The sequence below is a fragment of the Sturnira hondurensis genome, unplaced genomic scaffold (assembly GCF_014824575.4).
Source record: "Sturnira hondurensis isolate 20B ecotype Veracruz unplaced genomic scaffold, ASM1482457v3 Scaffold0016663, whole genome shotgun sequence".
Taxonomy (NCBI): Eukaryota; Metazoa; Chordata; class Mammalia; order Chiroptera; family Phyllostomidae; genus Sturnira; species Sturnira hondurensis.
Genome location: NW_028089294.1, coordinates 4184648 through 4204144, shown reverse-complemented (window position 1 = coordinate 4204144; position 19497 = coordinate 4184648). Strand labels below are relative to the sequence as shown.

Here is a 19497-nt window from a genome sequence, read left to right as displayed (position 1 = left end):
GCTGTTCATGTGGTGACCTCACTACATAGGTTTGAGAAGAAGTTAGCAGCCGAGTGAATGGTCAGAAGTGTGTGTGACAGCACTGTTCTGACACCGAGACTCTGCCTTCTGTGGAAACTTGATTCTTGATCATGCTGACTTTAAAGAAATGCCTTAGGTTAGGAGCATTTAGTGAATGAAAACCCAAAGTCATCAAGAAATTAGCATTCAGCATATTGCTAGGGGAGTCCTTCCTTTAAACGTAAAATTTTGCTGCATAAAATTGCTTTAAATTTAAAAAAATACTCCCATGTGCTCAAAATGTTTAAGAGTTAAAAAATATAAATGACAGAAGAGTGTAATTTCCATAGGAGTGTCTGGGCCATGTCCGAGGTCCACCTTCCTTCCAAGGGCACGGTTGCCCTAGCAACACTAGATCTTCTGTGCACCTGGTGCCAAAGCTAAGCATTTAAAAGTCAACACCTCACGTGATGGCAATATAACAAACCTGCAGAGCAGAGGCAGTGAAGAGACTTGTAGGTAGAATGCTCCCCTTTGTGGGAGAATGTAGAAAAGTTGGATTTTTTATTCCCAAGACCAGAAGACTGACCTGCTTTTTTCTCTCAGTGGATGAAAGAGGCTGTTTTGTACATCCGAAAATACCGATGTTCGCCTTACCCTTGTCTTACTCTCCACTCACCCTTCACTCTTGAAAAATGAGTATAATTCTGTTGTAATTAGATGTCTTGAATGTAGTTGACAGAGGCTTTCTTTTATAGCCCACTTCCTTTAAGCCTGTCCTTATGGCCCTTTGTTAAAGGGGTGATGACTTAATTACCATGTACATGACTACAGTTCATAATAGGCCAGCGGGTAGTGAGATTACAATTTGGGGATTTTGGTTGCTGTACAAAGACCAGTGCTCATTTGTACTTCTCAGGACTCAGTGTTGTATTCACAAACTATTAGAGCTGGAAGGATCACAGAGATGATACTATGCGGCCGCCTTGTACAAGGGGGGGCTGAAGCCCTTGGATGTTACCTGGTTTGCCCAAGATCACAAAGCTGGTTTGTGGTAGCTCTGGGACAGGAACCCGATTCTTCTTCTTTCCAGCCTGTGTTCTGACACGGCACAGTGCTGTCTTTGTTCTGAACTGCTCAGTTAATTTTTCTTTAAATTTAATTTTCCCTACTTCCCATACCCAACCAAATTTTTGCAAGCAACACGACAGTAAGGCAACTTGCTACTGAACTTTTCAGCAAATGATTCATTTCCCTGAATCACCAGTGAAGCAGTGTATCCTCTGCAGCTTCACCAAGAGGAAAATGTGTGCATTCAGAGGCATGTCTGACTTTCCCCTTGCGAGGTAATCACATGCTGAAAGGTCCTTTCATAATGTCCCAGTATGAGAGGCAGAGATCAAACCAGCTCTGAGGGATGTAAGTGGAGACCCTTAAAGAGTGAGCAGTGCAGTGCAGGCAACCTTATCTCACAACTTCCTGACTGGTGTGTGTCTAGGTTTCAAGCTGGGAGTTTTGCTGACTTAGAGCTTTTGCCTGGTCCATTTTGTTGGTCCTCTTGCCATGGGACATCAGATACCCAGTGCCTAGTGATCTTTTTAAACGACTTCCTCTACACGGGGTACCCCTGTATGCTTATTTGTATATTTCCCCTAATATTCCTAAGAAGGAGCTCTTGGGTAGATTTTCAGGCTGCTTTCCCCTTTGTAGTAATTACTGTCACAATCACATGAATAAAAATAATTACCAACTAGCAGAAATTAGGTATTTTTTAAACTCCTACTTTAGACTCTTGTAATTTTCATGATCTGCGTGGCTAACTGGGTTCGTACATATCCTCTGATCTTTTGTGACTGTTTCCGATGTTCTGTACTGGACTGCAAAACGGGAGGTGTGTTTATGAGCACTCACAGGTCTTTAAAATTGCCTTCAGACACTCCAAAGGCTATTAGACAGGAAATTGCCTTTTGTATTTTCTTTGCTAAGGCTTATTTTTAAGAAATTAGGAACACGTATTTGTTGAATTGTACCGAATGCAGGTTACCATTTTTTAAGCTGTGAAATGAAACTAAGCACATCATTTAGTCACCTGTTTATTGACTGTCTTACTACGAGGGTATTGTGGCAACATAAAGAAATATGATATGTGGCTCTCTGACCTCAGCGGACTGAAAAATGTAGTAGGAGATATAAGACAGAAGGTCAGCCTGATGGACAACAGTTAAAATGTCATACAGTTAAGAATTTGCTAGAAATCAAAGAATAAACAGCCTAGGAAGAAGATGTCTGAGTAATAGAAAACTGATATCTTTGTTATTATTATATAAAAGAACAATGTTTACGCTTTGACAAAATTCCAGATGTTAGTAAGAAATCATTATAGTGGAGAAAGCACTATTTAAAACATTAATTCTACTGTACTGTAAACTTTTATAAACCATACTGTTTAACCAAAGTGGAATTAGAAACTCCTGTTGACATTCCTAAGATTGTAAGAAGTGGCTGTGCCTTAAAGTCAAACTTTAAATTAAGGTTTAGAATTAAGCCTTATTACTTGATAATACAAAATAAAAACAAAGCGGTCATTTATTATTTCTTCTTTTGTGCCAGGTACTCTGCTAAATGCTTATATGTATAATCTCTCTCTCTCTTTTTTTTTTTCAGAATAATCCTGTGAAGTAGGTTCTAGTTTTACCCGATCTCACAAACAGGGGAACTGTGTTGCTTAATTAGCTTGTATTAGTAAGAAGACCGAGTAGGGTTTCTGCACTCTGCCCTCTCTGATCTTAACCATTATACAGTGTTTTTATAGAAATGCCCCACCTATACTGAATTCCTCTTGGACTTATCTAATTATAATGAGTGGAATTAGCCTTGATGTTTCTACTGCATTTCTCCCTACTGTATAGATAAAGGGAAAATAAAAATGTATTTATTTACATTTGTCCTTTGTGGGTTTTATGCTCTAGATGAGCGTTTAGCTCCCTGCAGCAGTCCACTGGGAAATTAGGTATGGATGCCTAGAGACATGGCACGTGGCAGTACTTCCCTGTGCATACTCGTGCCCTGTGAATCTATGAAAGCATATTGATTTGCCTACAGAAGTAGGTTTTACGAAAAGTTCACGTCAGGAGCTGCTACGTTTAGAAAGACAGTGACTAGAATTTAATTTCAAGAATAGAAGTCAGTTCCTTTTGTTGTGTTTTTACCTTAATTCCCTTTCAGAAGTCTTGAGATCTATGTTATTTATTAAGAGAATATTTTGTAAAGGCATCATCTACGTCTTTACAATAGAAAGTTTTCTGTGAACCGTATATGGGACTTGGTGCCGTCTACTAGAAAGACAGTTTTGAGTTGGAGTTTCCAGAGGACTTTTTCATTTTTAAAGTTAATTCTGGCTGTTGTCATTAATTTTCTAAGTGGTTTGCATCAAGTCTGTTCCCTATAGTCTGATTATCAGTGGAAGGGTGTGAGCATGGCCCCATTTCCCTTTCCAGCTGCTCATAGGCCACACTGCCCTGCTGGCTTCCCCTGCACTTTGTAATGGGGTACAAGCCCCCACCTTCCCTCCCGTCCACTGTTTTCTAGCATAAAACTGTGAGGTCTTTTAGCCAGATTTGCTAACCTAGTCCTGTATATTCTGTGTTCATTCATATGAAAAGACCCAGTAAAGTACCTGGCAGGTAGCAGGTGCTTATAAAGTGTTTGTTCATTCATTCTAGCCACCCAGCTTCTTTCCATGTTCGTTATCCTCTTCCATTTTGTTCTACCCAGCTATATCCTGTTTGATGTCAACACATGAAGCTTCTTCTAATAGTTTATGTCAGTACAGAAGGATCTCGCATTTCTTGGAGCTGTTGAGCTTCTAATGGGTACCACCCAGCACATTGGTTTTCTCTAAACTGAGAGCACGTTGAGGACAGATAATCTTGTTTTGCTCTTTTCTGTCTCCCCTGATGCTAATCTGCGAAGCATTTGGCAGTGTGCTAAAGGAATACTTACTGTTTGATTAACAGAAATTTTATACTCTCTTCAAAGGGGAAAATTCATGATAAGCCGGAGTATTCCTGGGTGGGGTTTTTTTTGGATATTGGTACAAAATTCAGCAAGGAGAAACTACCTGTCTCTCACTCTTGTCCTTAGAACCATTCTGTTTTCTGAGGCCAGGACTACTTAGAGTTGAGGTCCCCCCTTGAAAAGACTATCCACTGGTCACACTTCTGAGTGCTTTGATTTTATTGTGTGCTTTTTGGTGTAGGCCCCTTTGATGGGAGTTAGAATAGAGGGAGCAATGAAATATGATCTTTGTTTAAGAAGTATATTGCGAGCTGTTCTTAAGTCCACAAAGAAGCGCTTTCCCAGAAACATTTGTGTTTTCCTAAAGAATGTTTTGATTATCTATAATATTTTAGAAAAAAATAAGGAAGTTGGAGAAACTCCTTCTTTATGACTTCATATTTTTATTTTCTGTGGCTTGAAACACCTGTTGAGAAATCTTCTTTTATTTCTCTAATAGAAATAATGGTCATAACAAAAGTCAGCTCACTGGTGTTTTCCTGGTGCCCATTTTTTAGGATTGTTCAGTTTTGGCTCTATCTTGGCAGTTAAGTTTATATTTAAGGCTTGACAATTCTGTTTAAAATACACTCTGAAATTACCGCGTTGAAGATAAAGTGATAAGGCTTACCCTGACTTGCTTTTGATTGCTAATAGTATGTGGCCTTTAAAACGCATTTAAAATTAGGAGTATCATTAGATCTGTACCTGAAAACTTGAACTGAGGAACACAACATGTCACTCTTGGGGTTATTAAAATGTTAGAATTTCAACAATTCTATTATATGCTGCTTTTTGGTTCTTGGTTGGTTTTGTATCTGATTCTTACTTTTCTAAATGTCTCATTGTCTCTCTTAATCAGATGTATTTTGAGTATGGACTGTGTCTTTATTTTTCTTCTATTTGGAAACCCAGACAGAATTAATTTTGAACTGAATTGGATTACAGGTTATGGGTGCATTCTGGGCTTTTATATTTCTTAACTCATTTTTTAAAAAGATTTTATTTATTTATCTTTAGAGAGGAAGGGAAGGAGAAAAGGAGAGAAATATCAGTGTATGGTTGCCTCTCGTGAGTCCCCTGCTGGAAACTGGCCTGCAACCCAGGCATGTGCCCTGACTGGGAATCGAACTGCGATCGTGTGGTTCGCAGGGCCGCGCTCAATCCACTGAGCTACACCAGCCAGGGCTTCTTAACTCATTTTAATACACAACCTATGAGCCAAGTATTGTTATTCCCAGTTTAAAGATTAGAAAACTGAGACACTTGCCGATGGTCACATATTTAACTGCTTTACATGGTGTTATCATCTCTAATGTGTTCAGAACTCCACTCTAGGCACTGCACTTAGGTAGTAGGTGTTTCCAGGTAAGCATGTCTGAGCCATCTGGAGTGGACTCGTCCTTTCCCCATAAGGTCATCTGTGGGGAGACCTGCATCAAGAAATAGCCAATTATAGCTTTGGTCATGAGTTTTATTATGAGTAACTTTTTATTTAAAAGTCTGGATTTTCTGAAGCCGATAACCACCAGATCCTAATGGTATAAAAATATAATCAGCCCAAACAATTTGACAGTTAACTGTGTACAAAAACTTACCAATAACTGATTGTTAGTCATGTATTCTTTAAAATAGCCATATTTGTTATTTATTTAACCTCGCATGCAGATGGGTGACATATAGCTACTGGGTGGCATTTTGGAAAATCCCATGGTTCTTACTCAGAGTGATGCCTGTCAATTTTCAGAAAGTCCTTTACACTGAATCTTGCCATTCACGTTTGTGTATTTCTAGAAGATATTTACTGGGAGTTGTTTTATGAATTGGAGTTTCATTTTGGGAAGATGAAAATGTTCTGTAGATGGATGGTGGTGATGGTTGCATAACAGTGTGAATATACTGGATGCTACTGAACTGTACCCTTAAAGATGGTTAAAATGGTAAATCTCCTTATGTATAATTTAACCACAGTAGCTGTGTGAGGATTGTCACATTGGGTGCTTGGCTGTTGATGTTGAATGGTATGTGCTAACCAAGAGCACAGTGAGGTTTGTGAAGCTGGCATAGGGAGGCAGTTGTAATGTAGGAGTTCAAGACTGCCAACTCTGGAGCCACATGCCTAGGTTGATGTACTGGTTCTATCACTTTGTGCTGCGTGACCTTGAATAAGTTACTTGGCCTTTCTGGGCCTCATTCTCCCCATTGTAAAATAGAAGTAATAGTACTTATTTTGTGAGTTGTTGAGGATTAAGTGGTACAAAAATGCTTAAATACTACCTGTCACGTAGTAAGTGTATGGATGGACAACTATGTAACCCTGAGTTCTAAATGATATTGCTAACATAAAGCACTTATAAATGTAAACATAAATTGAACATTTATTGTTTTATTTTGCTTTAAAGGTGAAAGAAATAGGAGATCACTTTAAACAACACCTTTTACAGTCCAGGCACAGAGGAGCGTTTGAACTGGCTTATACTGGCTTTGTGAAACTCACCGAAGTTCTCAACAGGTAAAGCAAAACAAGTAATCCTTTTGTGTACATTTTACAAGGACTAAATGTACTGAGTATGTGCTTGAAGTAGAATTTAGTTGTGGCTTTTGATGTTTAAAAGAATAAGACTTAGTTGGCTTTAACCTCTTGGAAGAAATTGTTTTCTTGGGTTTCATTGTATAATTTACTGCAGGAGATTGAGGGAAATGTCCGAACTAGTTGCTCTCTCATTGAAAGGTGATTTGAAGCAAACTCAAAGATTTTGCTAAAAATAGCTTTGAAGTTACCATTTCTTCTTCTTTGAATGAAATGACTATTTTGTCTCATTGAAAATTACTGGGTGTGTGTGATGAACTAAGTCCTCTCATTTTTTGGATTTGTGTATATTACAGACAGAGAAGCACTTAAGGAATTTGTGAAGTTTTTGGTAGTTTTATCTTACAGAAAAATTTAAAAGAGCAGTAAATAGACCAAAAAGTATAAAAGACTTTCCCCCCCTTACTTGGAAGAATACTTAGGTGGATTTTATATAGTTAGCCAGATGCTTTTTGTTTTGTTTTATTTTGTTTGTACATTATAGGTGATGATAATTTCATTCATTCATGTACTAGATTTCCTCCAAAGAACTTCTGACTAAGTGTTCATGGCAAGTGTTCTCCAAATAGAAGGTAGTATTTTCCAGGAAAACATTTCTATTGCCTGGAAACTTTTTGAAATGAGGAAGAGTTCTGCCAGCCTTGTAGCCTTGGCAAACATTTTATTTTGGGTCGTTAGCTACTCCTTGGATATTTTTTGACACATTTTTTCACACTCCTGGTAAAAATATTTATAAAACATTTTGGCAGTTATGGGCTGCACAGAATATCTTTAAATGATACACTGAAAAAATGTTCCTGACATTAAACTACTAATTTAGAAGATATTTTATTACCTCTTCAACTTTTTCTTTCCAGTGTAGACATGACTTAATAGTATCTTTTCCCACAACACAACACAATTTGATGTCTTAAGATAAATTAATAAATGTATGTTGAACACTAGTTATGTGCTTAGTGCTGTGTTTGGTTTAGAGGATATAATACTTCTTTATATGACGAGGTTCCTGTTCTCATAGAGCTTATGGTTTAGTTTGGGAAATAAGCAGGATGAAATTGAACATATGTCACAGGTGGTGTGTCATGGGCACTGGCTGGTCAGAACAGACATTGGCTGTAAGCATCCAACATCACTGTATTTACGGATGTACGTTAGCTGAGTACCAGCTTGGAAAATGAGACCAGTGCATTTGAACAAGATAAACAGTCCAATGCAATTGTTAATGTTAAGGTGAAATGTCCAAGTTCTGTAGGAATGTAAGAGAGAGAATGCAGCAGAGATAGGCTGGTAGGGCTTAATGGAAGAGGTAGAATTTGTGCAGTGGATGAATGAGGTTTACTTGGGCAGGAGCAGAAAGGAGGAAGCTTTGGGAGCAAGTGTTGAGAGGCTAGAATCAGCATGGCATATTATTATGTGACGATTTATTGCCTGCCTTATCGTAATCGTAGTGACAAAGCAATATCATACAACTGGGTAGATTGAGACCAAATTATGGGTACCTCTAAAGTAGGTAATAGGGATGGAGACACTGAATGTTTTTTATCTGAAAAGATAATAGGAGGGGAAGCATTGCAGAATACAGAAAGAACAGTAGTATATGACACAGCTCTTAGTTCTCTTTATATCCATTCCATTTGTTGACAATGAGCTTGTGTGAAAATTAAGATTTTTAGCCTCTGACCTCTTCATCTCTATAGTAAGCAAAAAGATATTTGCTCTATTGATAGGTCTCTCTGAATTTTGTTGTATGGATCAAATAAAATAGATATTTATGAAGACCCTTTTGCATTGTAAAACGTTCTACAAATGTGAAACATTAGTACATTGATGTTGGTTGTGTTGTTGGTGTATAAATGTAGTTTTTGGTTAGAAGTTTCGGGTTATATAGATTGTATATACACTGTATACAGATTGTAGTGAGGAGGACCAGAATCATTTATAGATTTGAGGTGACCACAGCTGCCTCTGTGATGGTGGCTCTGTGGGTGGAGGTGAAGAAGTGGCGTCTCAGTTAACGTTCAGCCCCACATGGTAACAATTCCTCACATGATGTGTTGAATGCATAGAAGGAAAGCTATGGGCATGTTTTATACTTCGTGATTTTATGTCTCAGGAATTAAGGAGTATTCAACTGGGTGGTTCTCCTCAGGGATTTTACTGAGTTCAGTTGGTGGCATACAGTTGGCAGATGAGCTGGTCAGGAGGGTCCCAGATAGCTTTATTCACATTTATAGCATCTTAGTGGGATAGCCAGAAGACTGGGCCTCGTTGGGACGACATGTGGCCTCTCACCGTGGCAGTCCTAGGGTAGTTGAAATTCTTATAGGGTGGCTTACATCCCCCAGAGACAGTATTCCAAGAGAGCCAAGCAGAAGTTGCATGGTCTGTTCTGACCTAGCCTCAGAAGTCTCATGACATTGCCTCAGCCACATTCTTTTGGTAATAATTGGGTGTTAAGTCCGGCCCAGATTCAAGGGCAGAGAAATAGACTGTGCTATTGGATGGTGAAGTGGCAAGATCATACTGTAGAAGCACTTGTGGGATGGGAGATAGGGTAGTGGCTATCTGAACAATTCAGTCTGCTACTTGAACCACCTGAATGTGAATGATGGAAATCACCAAGGAGTCCACAGTTGTTCCTTTGCTTTAATTCTTGGTGATCAGAAAGATGGGTTCAGTATTGGCAAAGACAAGGAAACTGAAAGAAGGAATTAGTTTAATAAAAATGAATTAATTTGTATTTGTTGAGTGTAAGATGATGGCATATCCTGGTGGAGAAATTTGAGTCAGAACTTGGAGATAGGTGATTAGTTCGGGTGATATAACAGAAACAGAGATGTAGATTTGTGAGTTGTCACCATAAACATGGTTAATAGGATTGCTGTCTTTAGAGGAGAGTGTAAAAGGAAAAGAGAACAGAGGACCAGGACAGAGGCTTTTGGGTGGGTGTACTGTGTGTTGAATGGTACAGATGAAGGCATTTCAAGTACATGGAATGGGAGACTGGGCAAGGCCCAGTGGTGGTATCTCAGCCGCTCCTCCTGATGTCAGTACTGGGTTTTAACCACCTGTCATCAGTTCTCCACTGTTACTTCCAAACCAAGTGGTTCTTGATCCCTTCGGAGACATTTCAGGTCTGCTCAACACAATGTTTTGCAGAGAACATCTTTGCAGTATGTGTGACTTTCTTTTGTTTGGCTTTTATTTTTAAAGGAAAATGTGTTTCTTTCTAATCCATTTGAAAGCATTTTATAAGCTCTTAAGTTATGGAAAAGTTATTTAGGCATACAACATTTACAATAAAACATTTGCAAAAAGAAATCTGGACTTTCATGAAAATCCACGGAAATGCAGGCCAACTGCTGGCTACCTCTTGAACTACAGCTGCGTTAAGGAAGGAAGCACTTAAAGAGATTTAATGGATAAATAACCAAGAGTTAGACATGAGCCACATTGTTTGAATTGGTTTTTAATAGGATTATTCAAAATGTCTTCAAATGTAAACAGACTTTACTACTAAACAATGTATTCAACAGTTCACTATTGAACTGATTAAACTAGTCACTGCTAAATAATCCTTTAAGAATAAATAGAAATGAGAAACATTACTTTTTTTTTTGGAAATTTTCATGAGAGCAACGCTCACATACACAATGTATATACTGAGTAAATTTTCTAGACTGATTTTGTCCTATGTTGCTTTTTACTTAGAATTTGATGAAATATTCATTCTCTTTAAAAACATAATTATCTGCCTATATGCATACTTGTCTGCTTAAGCATTTGATTGGAGTAGTTAAGTGTGTTGAAGTTGTAACTCTAAATTCAAGTTTCTGATGAAATTCATATTTGCTTATTTATTCTCTCTATGACCGTAGCATTTTAAGTTATTTTTTTTCCAATGAAAATGAATAGAATCTTAAACTAGGGTGATTATCCAGGGAATCCAATGTTCATTTGTCTAACTGACGTAAATTAAAAGCTTAACTGGGGAATAAGTTGCTGACTACAATTCTAAATCTAGAAGGGAGGTTTGGGAGTGCTTGCTGTTATTTTCGTCTTCATGTGTTTGAATTGTGCTACTAATTGAATTGTAGTTTAACTCACACATATTTACTTCAAAAATTACAATCATTTTCAATTATTGGCTTGACAAAATGAGCTGACATTTAGCACTTTTTGTCATAAAATTAAATGCTAGTGCTGACTCAAGGATATCAACAATTATGGTGGACAGAAGTAATTTAAATATATATTTAAACTTTCCTCAGTTAATTATAGCTACTACAACTCAAATTCATTTCTTTCTAACAGTTGAAATATGATCATGGAAAAATAACTCCCCTTCCCTTACTGGAGACTGAAAGACCAAGTCTCTATAGCTATTATGCGATTGAGTGCAAAATAGCTATAGAAGGTAATGAATGATATTTTGGGGAAAGTCATTCAATTCTAAATGAGAGAGAGAGAAAGAGAGAGAGAGAGAGAAAGGATGGAGAAAGGAGGGATAAAAGAAAAGAAAGAAGAAAGAATGTACAATCTTGTCTAAACCTTTATTTTCATCTCGTTTGGTAAATATGTTTAAATAAGATACTTTTTATTTCTGAATGTCCTATGAATTTTATCTATAATATTAATTAAATAAAGAGTAACTAAATGGTGATTCACTCTGGGAAACAATATTAATTCTTTATATAGAGAAAATTTTTTTAATTTTCCATTTCTATAGTGGATGAAAAGGATTTGGGGGGAAACTAGATGTCTTAATGTTTATATTCTAAAGTTTTGTGTCTTTGGCTTGTGACCCCTGAATTTGTATCTTTAAGCCCACCCCATAACTGAGTCAGATGTTACATTCTTTCTGGAACCTTGAATACTCACTTTTAAAGTTCTCATAGGAATACCAAGTCATTTAGACACAATAACAAAGGAATCTTGTTTTTAGTAAATAACCTCTATCTCAGCTTTGTTAGTAAGTCCCAACATTTTTAATATTTTTCTCTTTGGTCTCAGGGCATGGTTATATTAAATATTAAGCAAACCAGAATGTACAATATTAGAAGGACATTCTTCAAATCACTTCTTTTAATCCACCATATTTTGCTCTTCCCATGGCCTTCTGTGATGGGTAATTCAGTGTAGTTTTTTGGTCATTGTTATTATTGCCTATGCCTGTAGCTGGGGCTTCAAAATACCAGTTTAATCTTTTAGGCTGCAGTAAACCTCAACAAAATTTGGTGTAAGGAAGGTTAAGACGGCTACTGTTGATGTGTAGCTTTCTCACTATATCTCCAATGGGCAAATCATTTCTCAGGCTTAAAATTTCTCCACGCCTCTCTTTAAAATGATGTGCATGTATGCACACAACCTTTCTGCCCCTCTGTCACAGTTTATTTTAATTGAAATATTAAACTTGAACTTTGAAATAATAAACAATATTTGACTAGAGAATGAATGGAGAATTTAGCTTATGGAATAATTGGAAATTGGAAAAATCTCTTAAGTTAGGAAAAATAATCATAGTGAATGGAGTTTAGGGAATGAAGGTAACATTTCTCAATTAACAATAGTAATATAACTAATCAGAACTCGAAAAAATAAGCCTGTGTTACCATACTTAGGTGGATGGATGAAGCCATTGGAAAACCACTTTGTAGTCAGGAAACCTGATTATTGGTATAAAATAGTCTAATGACCACTTAGTTGGGTATACAGAATATGTAATTTGATTTCAGTCTGTGGATTTTATGCTTATCTCAGAACACTTATCCACTATAAGTGAGGTAGCCTTGCGGACAGAAATTGGACTAATCTGTTTATGGAACAATAATTTGTTCTACTGATCTGCTCGAGACAGCACAAAGGCCTGAACACCAGCCAGGCCTGGCCTATTCATTGCTGTTATTTTTGGTGGGGACTCAGGCCATAGCACTTAGCACAGGATGAAGAAAAGCTCAAAAAAAACCCCTGCCTCTTTTTTGTCAGCACTGCCCCCGCCACCTTTTTTTGTGTTTTGTTTAGTTTCTACTATTTGTAGACTGTGATGAACAGGAAAAGCAGAATGATCTGATTCCTTCTGTACCCCACCCAGAACCACATCTCCCCTGGAATGTGGAAGAAAGTTGAGATACACATTAGACTGAGTTTCCATCTGCCAACTTTTTTGACACTGGGAGAACTATTTATTCCCTCTGGGCTGTATCCTCTGAGAAAATAAAGGGTCATCTTGTTAGAGCTACTGAAGCTCAGCATTCTGCTCATTATACCAGGCTGCGTTCTAGTGTTTGACTGGGGATGTCTGGGGATTTGGTGTATGAAAGATTGAAGGACGTTGGCTACATTTTTTAGTAAGCTTCCCTTAGAATTGGGAAACTGATCTCTTAGGTGTAGTCTTTTATGGATTAATTACATCTAGTGAGAGTTGTTCAGGAAGAACCTTGAATTCCTTGTAAGAAGGTTAGTTTTCGTGAGGTACTCAGAGACTAAAGACACTGTGCATTTTGTGTTAATTTGACAAAGGAGTGAAATAAAACAAAAGAGCCTCAGACAAAAAGGAAGTCTGCTCTTGTAGTGGCGAGGCCCTGGCCAGCAGGAGCGGGACTGGACCTCCCCAGGGCTGTGGTTGTGGCTGCGTGGAGTTGGCGCAGAGAGCCAAGCCCGGCCTTAGTCAGGGACCTTTCCCTTTCCCTCGCTGATCCCTGGATTGTGTGATGAGGAACCAAAACAAACAACTAGAGGTTTTCCGCATTGTTCCTGGGAACCTTGTGTGTTTCCATTTCTGCCTCTGAATTCTTTCATTATCATAAACACCAGCAACTGGAGTTTGGAAATCACTTCCTTATAAAGTAATCTTTCCTCCCTCGGGGTGTAAACAGAAGGTTCATTGACTAGTCAGAACTCTAGTTAGCCCATTGTGTTTTCCCAGGCTCAGTGACTTCACCATTGCAAAGCCTTAAAGTTCCAGCCCTCCTTTTCTGCACCTGGTTTTGCAATTATTTGCCTAACCAAAGGCACAGCAAATGCGCAGCAACTGGCGCCCTTGCTAGTTGGTCTTTATTTAATAACTCAACAAAATATTTCTTCAACACCTACTGTGTGCCAGGTATAGCGCAAGAAACACGCTGTTTGGCCATTGAGAGAGTGGTGTGGTAGGCCGGAGTTGCTGTGAACCTAAAGATGACTATTAAGGTCTGTATTTGAAATTTTAACTCTGTGGACCTAAGAAAGTCACGTGAAGGAAGATCTGAACAAAGGCTAAGGCTTGTGTGGGGTTGCGATGAGGTGTTTGAGGGACATTTTCATCAGGAGCTTTGAGTACTTACAGAATTTAGGTCATTGCTTTCTCTACATGTACCCAGGTAACAATATCTCGCTGAATTTCAAGGCATTTTACTAACAGTTTTTATTTTCATTATAAAGCACTGAGAAGTCAAGTGATTTGTCCACAGCCACATAACTAGTTGGTGACAGACCCAGCACTGACACCCAAAATTGGTTTTGGTACTTCACATTGCTTCAGGGACTGACAGTTCAACAGAAGTTCATTGTCACCTCTTTTATATAAGAATTTGTGATAGGTAGGCATTATAGAAGGTAAAATATTGGTAAAACATGGCTCTTAGAGGAACTTCCAGCCTAGGGTTTTAATTTGGGGGATTAAAAAATAAATTAGAAAATGTACAAGGCAGAATGAAAGACCAAGAAAAGGTTCTAATTACTGAACTGTCTGTCCCAGGTCATGGGAAGAATAATTAATGCCACAAAATAATTAATGAACAAAAACAAGCAAGGCAAGAGTAGAAGGACCTCGTGGGAAGCAGGATAATACTTTAGACATGTTGAGGAGGCTGCCCAGAGCAGGCAGTTGGAAATACAGGTCAGGAGGCCAGAGCGGGATTAGTGCTGGACCTAGGATGAGCTGGGGTTCCCCCGGTTTTTTAACACTGGAAATCCAGCGTTCTGTTCCCAGAACGCCTGGAAACGCCTCCGTTCCAGGCAGACAGGGACGGTTGGTTTGAGGTATTTATTTGAGAGGAAATGCTGGAAGACATGAGCCTGGAGGAGGTCTCCAAAAGATCCTTAAGAAAGAAGGGGAGCCCTGGTTGGCATAGCTCAGTGGATTGAGCTCAGGCCTGCAAACCAGACGATCGCGGTTTGATTCCCAGTCAGGGCACATGCCTGGGTTGCAGGCCAGTTCCCAGCAGGGGCCAATTCCCAGCAGGGGATGTAGGAGAAGCAACCATACATTGATGTTTCTCTTCCACTCTCCTTCCCTTCCCCTCTAAAGATAAATAAATAAAATATTTTTTAAAAAAGAAGAGGAATGCTTATAACCTTGGATTAAATGTTGTATTTGTTAACATTTAGAAACATCGGTCATTTCAAACAGTTGCTGCCCTGTGCTGACAACTGTACACACCTCAGTGACGTAACACTTTACGGAACCTGAGCCCTGTCCTAGGTTTTGAACCCTGTACTTGGGTTTGTTTTTGAATCTTGGGGTAGCATTTAGGCTACTTAAATAGGCTACTTGGGGAATTGTAGTGGAAAACATCTTCTTCTGAGTGCAGTTCCCACAGAGTGTAGAGATTCTGAATGCATTTATACCTGTTTAAGGGAGCTAGGAGCTGAGTCACCTGTGGGCTCTAATGGCAGCACTTCTTGTCATTGAAAGGCAGTTTGGTTTATACTTTGCTTTCTAGTCACTGTACCTTCTTTCTTTGTCAACCTGTTGTTGTTGTTTGTTTGTTTGTTTTGAATGGCACACTTAATGGAGTTGGTGAGTTATGTGGGTTGTTCCTTTATTCAACAGATACTAGTTGAGCTCCCTATTGGGCTCCAGGCCCTGTTCTAGGTATGGAGAGTAGGGAGGTGGGTAGAACATAGTGTGTTCCTGATATCTATATGTTAAAGGAGGTGTAGAAAATAATAGGGAACTATCAGACAGCAGTGTGTGTTTTGAGTGATAAAGTTTAGTGGTTAGGAAAAGTCTCACTTTCCTCTTACAGTAAAGTAAGCCAAGGCTTGAATGACAAGAAGCATCAGCCTTCTGAGGGAAGAGCTTTCCAAGCAACGGGTTCAGCTATTGCCAAAGCCTTTGGTGTACTTAAAGAACACAGTGGTATAGGATGAAGTTGAATGAGGGTGTTCAAATATGTAGGTGAGCCACGATGAGGAATTGGGATTTTTTACTCCCTAGAAATTTTTTTTTTTCTGAGAGTCTCCAACCAAATGGATATAAAAATAAAAGATATCTTGGGAATTGTACAAACATTAATACCTATGGGTCCTAGCAAGTAGGTTTAAGGTTATCAGCAAATAAAGTACATATGTGTGTGTGACAGATTTGCATAGAATAGAGGAGAAGAGCTGTGTAGGACAACTGAGAAACCATGGGGATGTATGAAATAAGTGGAGATAAAGTTTCTGTTCTCAGATGGTGTACTCTGTCTCTCCATGCTGTTTTTACCCCCATCCTCTTTTTCTGCTTGTCCTTGGAACCTTAGACCAGTCTTGCATGAAGTATTTAAACCGTGTAGCTTGTGAAGCAAACACCTCTTTTCACATTGTGGATAATTTTTCTCTTTGAAACCTAAAGGGTATGCTGCTATGAGTGGAAGGGTGTAGATTGCCCCCTACTCCAGCTGCAAGTCATTAGTCTGACTTTTCTTCTCTAATGTTATAGCAGTTAAAGCTTTGTTTTGGAAAACTTTGGACTTGGGCGGGTAAGGAAAATGGAACTCCTTACAACAACATTAATGTGGTAGTGGTCTGGAGGTGATTCTAAAGTCAGATTACGTTTTGTCCACTTTCCCTGAAATCCTCACTCCTTTTAATTATTTTTAAATGTAGTTAGGTGCATGTGTTTCAGTTTCCTCTTGTTTTTATGTGTATGAAGGAATGAAACTCTTGCATGTTTGCCTTGTGTATCAGACCAGCACCGTCCCCCGCTGGGTTGCCTATGTGTCATTTACTCTGATGTGTGATATGCAGGGGTTTGGGACTGTACGTGTGTGATTCTGAATAGCCAGGCTAAGAGTTTGGTATTTGTGAAATTATTGTTTTCATTGAGATGACGATGGTGATGACTGATGGTCTTGAGCTTGAGTAAACACAAATCATTTACTTTATATCAAGATTAGGGACACATTCTGGTTTTGTCCCAAAGTGGACTGATTATTTTTTGCTTGCTACTTAGAATTATTTTAACGATTAGCAAGTGAAAAACAAGGAAAGAAAATAAGGGCTCATGATAAGGTAAAAGTTTATTAACAATCATTCAGTATATAAACAGGTTTGTTTTTACTGATATGTATCTCTCTTAACCAAATAACTTATTTATTTGAATGGATTTTCACTGGGAGTTGCTCCTAAACTTGATAAAATGAGAGTGTATTTATGGGAAAAGGAAAAGATTTTCTTCTTGTGCTAAAAGCCTTTAGTGATAACAGCTTGGTAATTAATTATTTGGGAAATGAAGTGGAGGTTACACATAACCAGTTTCCTGGCAAGTGGGTCTTGATAATTTTCTGAGAATTTTGCTTTGTATTTTGGCTTTGAATGTACTTCATATTTAAAATATATTATTTGCTTTTTTTCAGCTGAAATAATTTCTTTAGGCCAGTGGTGAATGTAAGGAAACAGTTTATCAACAGTAATAAATGTCCCCAGTTGTCCAGGGGAGTTGGTGTACCTTCAAAGTGAATGAGACATGGTTCACCTCAAGTCAGTTACAAGTAGCTTTTCTGCTGAGTGGGTTTTCTTCAGGATATTTGAATTCTCCATCTAGCTTTCCATCCAGGGCACCCAGTTCATACAAAAACCCGCATCCTGATGGTAGATATCAGGGATTGAAATCAATCTGGAATATAACTTGAATAAAATGTGATTAGTAAGGTTTTTTCTTAAAAACACTATATTTAGTAGTGCATTCAAAAGCCACAAAAATAAGCTTTCTGAATTATGTATAATTTGGAATATTTTTTCTACTGCTCTCTATATCATAGTGCCGACTGACTACTAGGTACTTAATAGATCTTTTTTCCCAAATGAATGGATTAAATCCACTGATGGAAGTAATAGAAGGTTGGTCACATCTGTATCATGAGCGCCATCTAGCCGATGTGTAACTGAGCATTTGGGGCAAGCCCCTTAGCGTGACGCCTTTTTGTTAAGCAAGGACCTTGTCAGTCCTTGTTTTAATTCTCCCTCCGTCACTTATTAGCTGTATAACCTTGGGCAAGTTATTGAAGATCTCTCTCGCCCCCTTTTTTAACTCAATTTTAAAAAGTTTGTGTGAAAACTTTGAACATATTCGTGAGTATAATGAGCACTATAATCAACAGTTGTGTATCTGGAGGAAGAGCATTCTGGGCAGAGAGAGGTTCAGGTGCAAAAGTCAAGAGGCATGGACTGAGGGCATTTAAGGAACAGCAGGTAAAGCATTTGTGACTGGAGTAGAGGAAGTAAGGGAAAGGATTATGGAAGATGAGATCAGAGAGGCACTGAGGACTGGATAGGGTGAGACCTAGGACTTTGACTTTCACTCAGAGTAAAATGGGAAGCCATTGAGGGTTTGTGAACAGAGACCCCGTGACCTGGCCTTTTGGAAAGATTACTTTGGTGTCTGTGTTGAGAAGAGTAAAAGCAGAAAGACCAGTTAGGAGGTTCCAATAGCACCCTAGTGCAAGAGGGAGATGGTGATGACTTAGACAGTGATGGAGCTAGTAAGAAGTGATCGGAGTCTGGATATCATGTGAAGGTATAATTGACAGGATGTGTTGACAGATTTGGTGTTTGAGAGAAGGGATGACTCCAGGCATTTTTATGTGAGATGTATTATTCATAGAGTAGGATTGTGAAGACTGTGGACAGAGTAGGTTTTCAGAGAAAGACCAGGAGTTCAGTTTGGGGAATTTTAAGTTTGAGATGCCTAGTAGACACCACATTGAGACTGCTGTGGATTTACTTAACTTTCCTGAAGTATGTCCTTTATAATTTCCCTTCATGTGGGTCTCTGGGAGGCAGACTTACACACACACATACATACACGTACACATATATTTTGTATTTTTGTCTTTCTGTGTACTAGTTTAGGTGCGTGTCCCATAAAATTGTCTTCTAAGTTATTCTCTAGAATGCATCTTATTTGTTATTTTTTGAAAGTATGTATTCATTTCCAGTATTTTCAGTATCTTTATTTTAATATGTGCCCGTTCTTGAATACTGCATGTTTTACATAATTTCTTGCCCTTTTTAAATAGAAGTTATTCTTTCATTTGTCTCTTGAGTATTCTAAAGTTATTTTAGAATCTTTGTCAGACTGTTCCATAAAATTAAGTTTTGCCCTGGCCAGTGTGGCTTAGAGGATTGAGCTCCAGCCTGTGAAACTAAGGGTCGCTGGTTCAATTCCCAGTCAGGGCACATGCCTGGGTTGCAGGCTAGGTCCCTGGTTGGGGGTGTTCAAGGCAACCAATGGTGCATAGATGTTTCTCTCCCTCCTTCCCCCTGTCTCTAAAAATAAATAAATAAAAATGTTTTTTAAAAAGTAAGTTTCATATGGAGTGAGTTTGTGTCCTAATTGTTGATTTTTTAGATTGTAAATAAAACTTATCTATATGTTTTGAATTTCGGTTTGCTGGCTATGAGTGGAAGCTGTTTTGTCTTTTTGTTTGTGGCTCGTTCCTCTCTATCAAGGAACTAGATCAGATGGTGGTGTTTTGGGTCTGCCATCTGCAGTGATGCTGGGGGTATCACAGATCTGTCTGGTCCCGAGTTAGCAGCAGCCTAGTTCAGAGACTCCCTGCGTCTTTGGGTTTTCCTTCCGCTGCAGGCCCAGCCCTCTCTAGCAG

The 19497-nt window shown here is 38.6% G+C and overlaps 1 protein-coding gene across 5 annotated transcripts in view; it reads left to right on the top strand.

Annotated features, from left to right (window-relative positions):
• The window catches only part of THADA (THADA armadillo repeat containing), a 293763-nt gene that overhangs the window by 45715 nt on the left and 228551 nt on the right, over window positions 1-19497 (top strand). For all 5 annotated transcript variants that reach the window (XM_037066489.1, XM_037066490.1, XM_037066492.1 and 2 more), the window contains one exon: window positions 6459-6568. In XM_037066489.1, the coding sequence (XP_036922384.1) occupies window positions 6459-6568 (110 nt within the window). The remainder of the gene's footprint in view (window positions 1-6458; window positions 6569-19497) is intronic.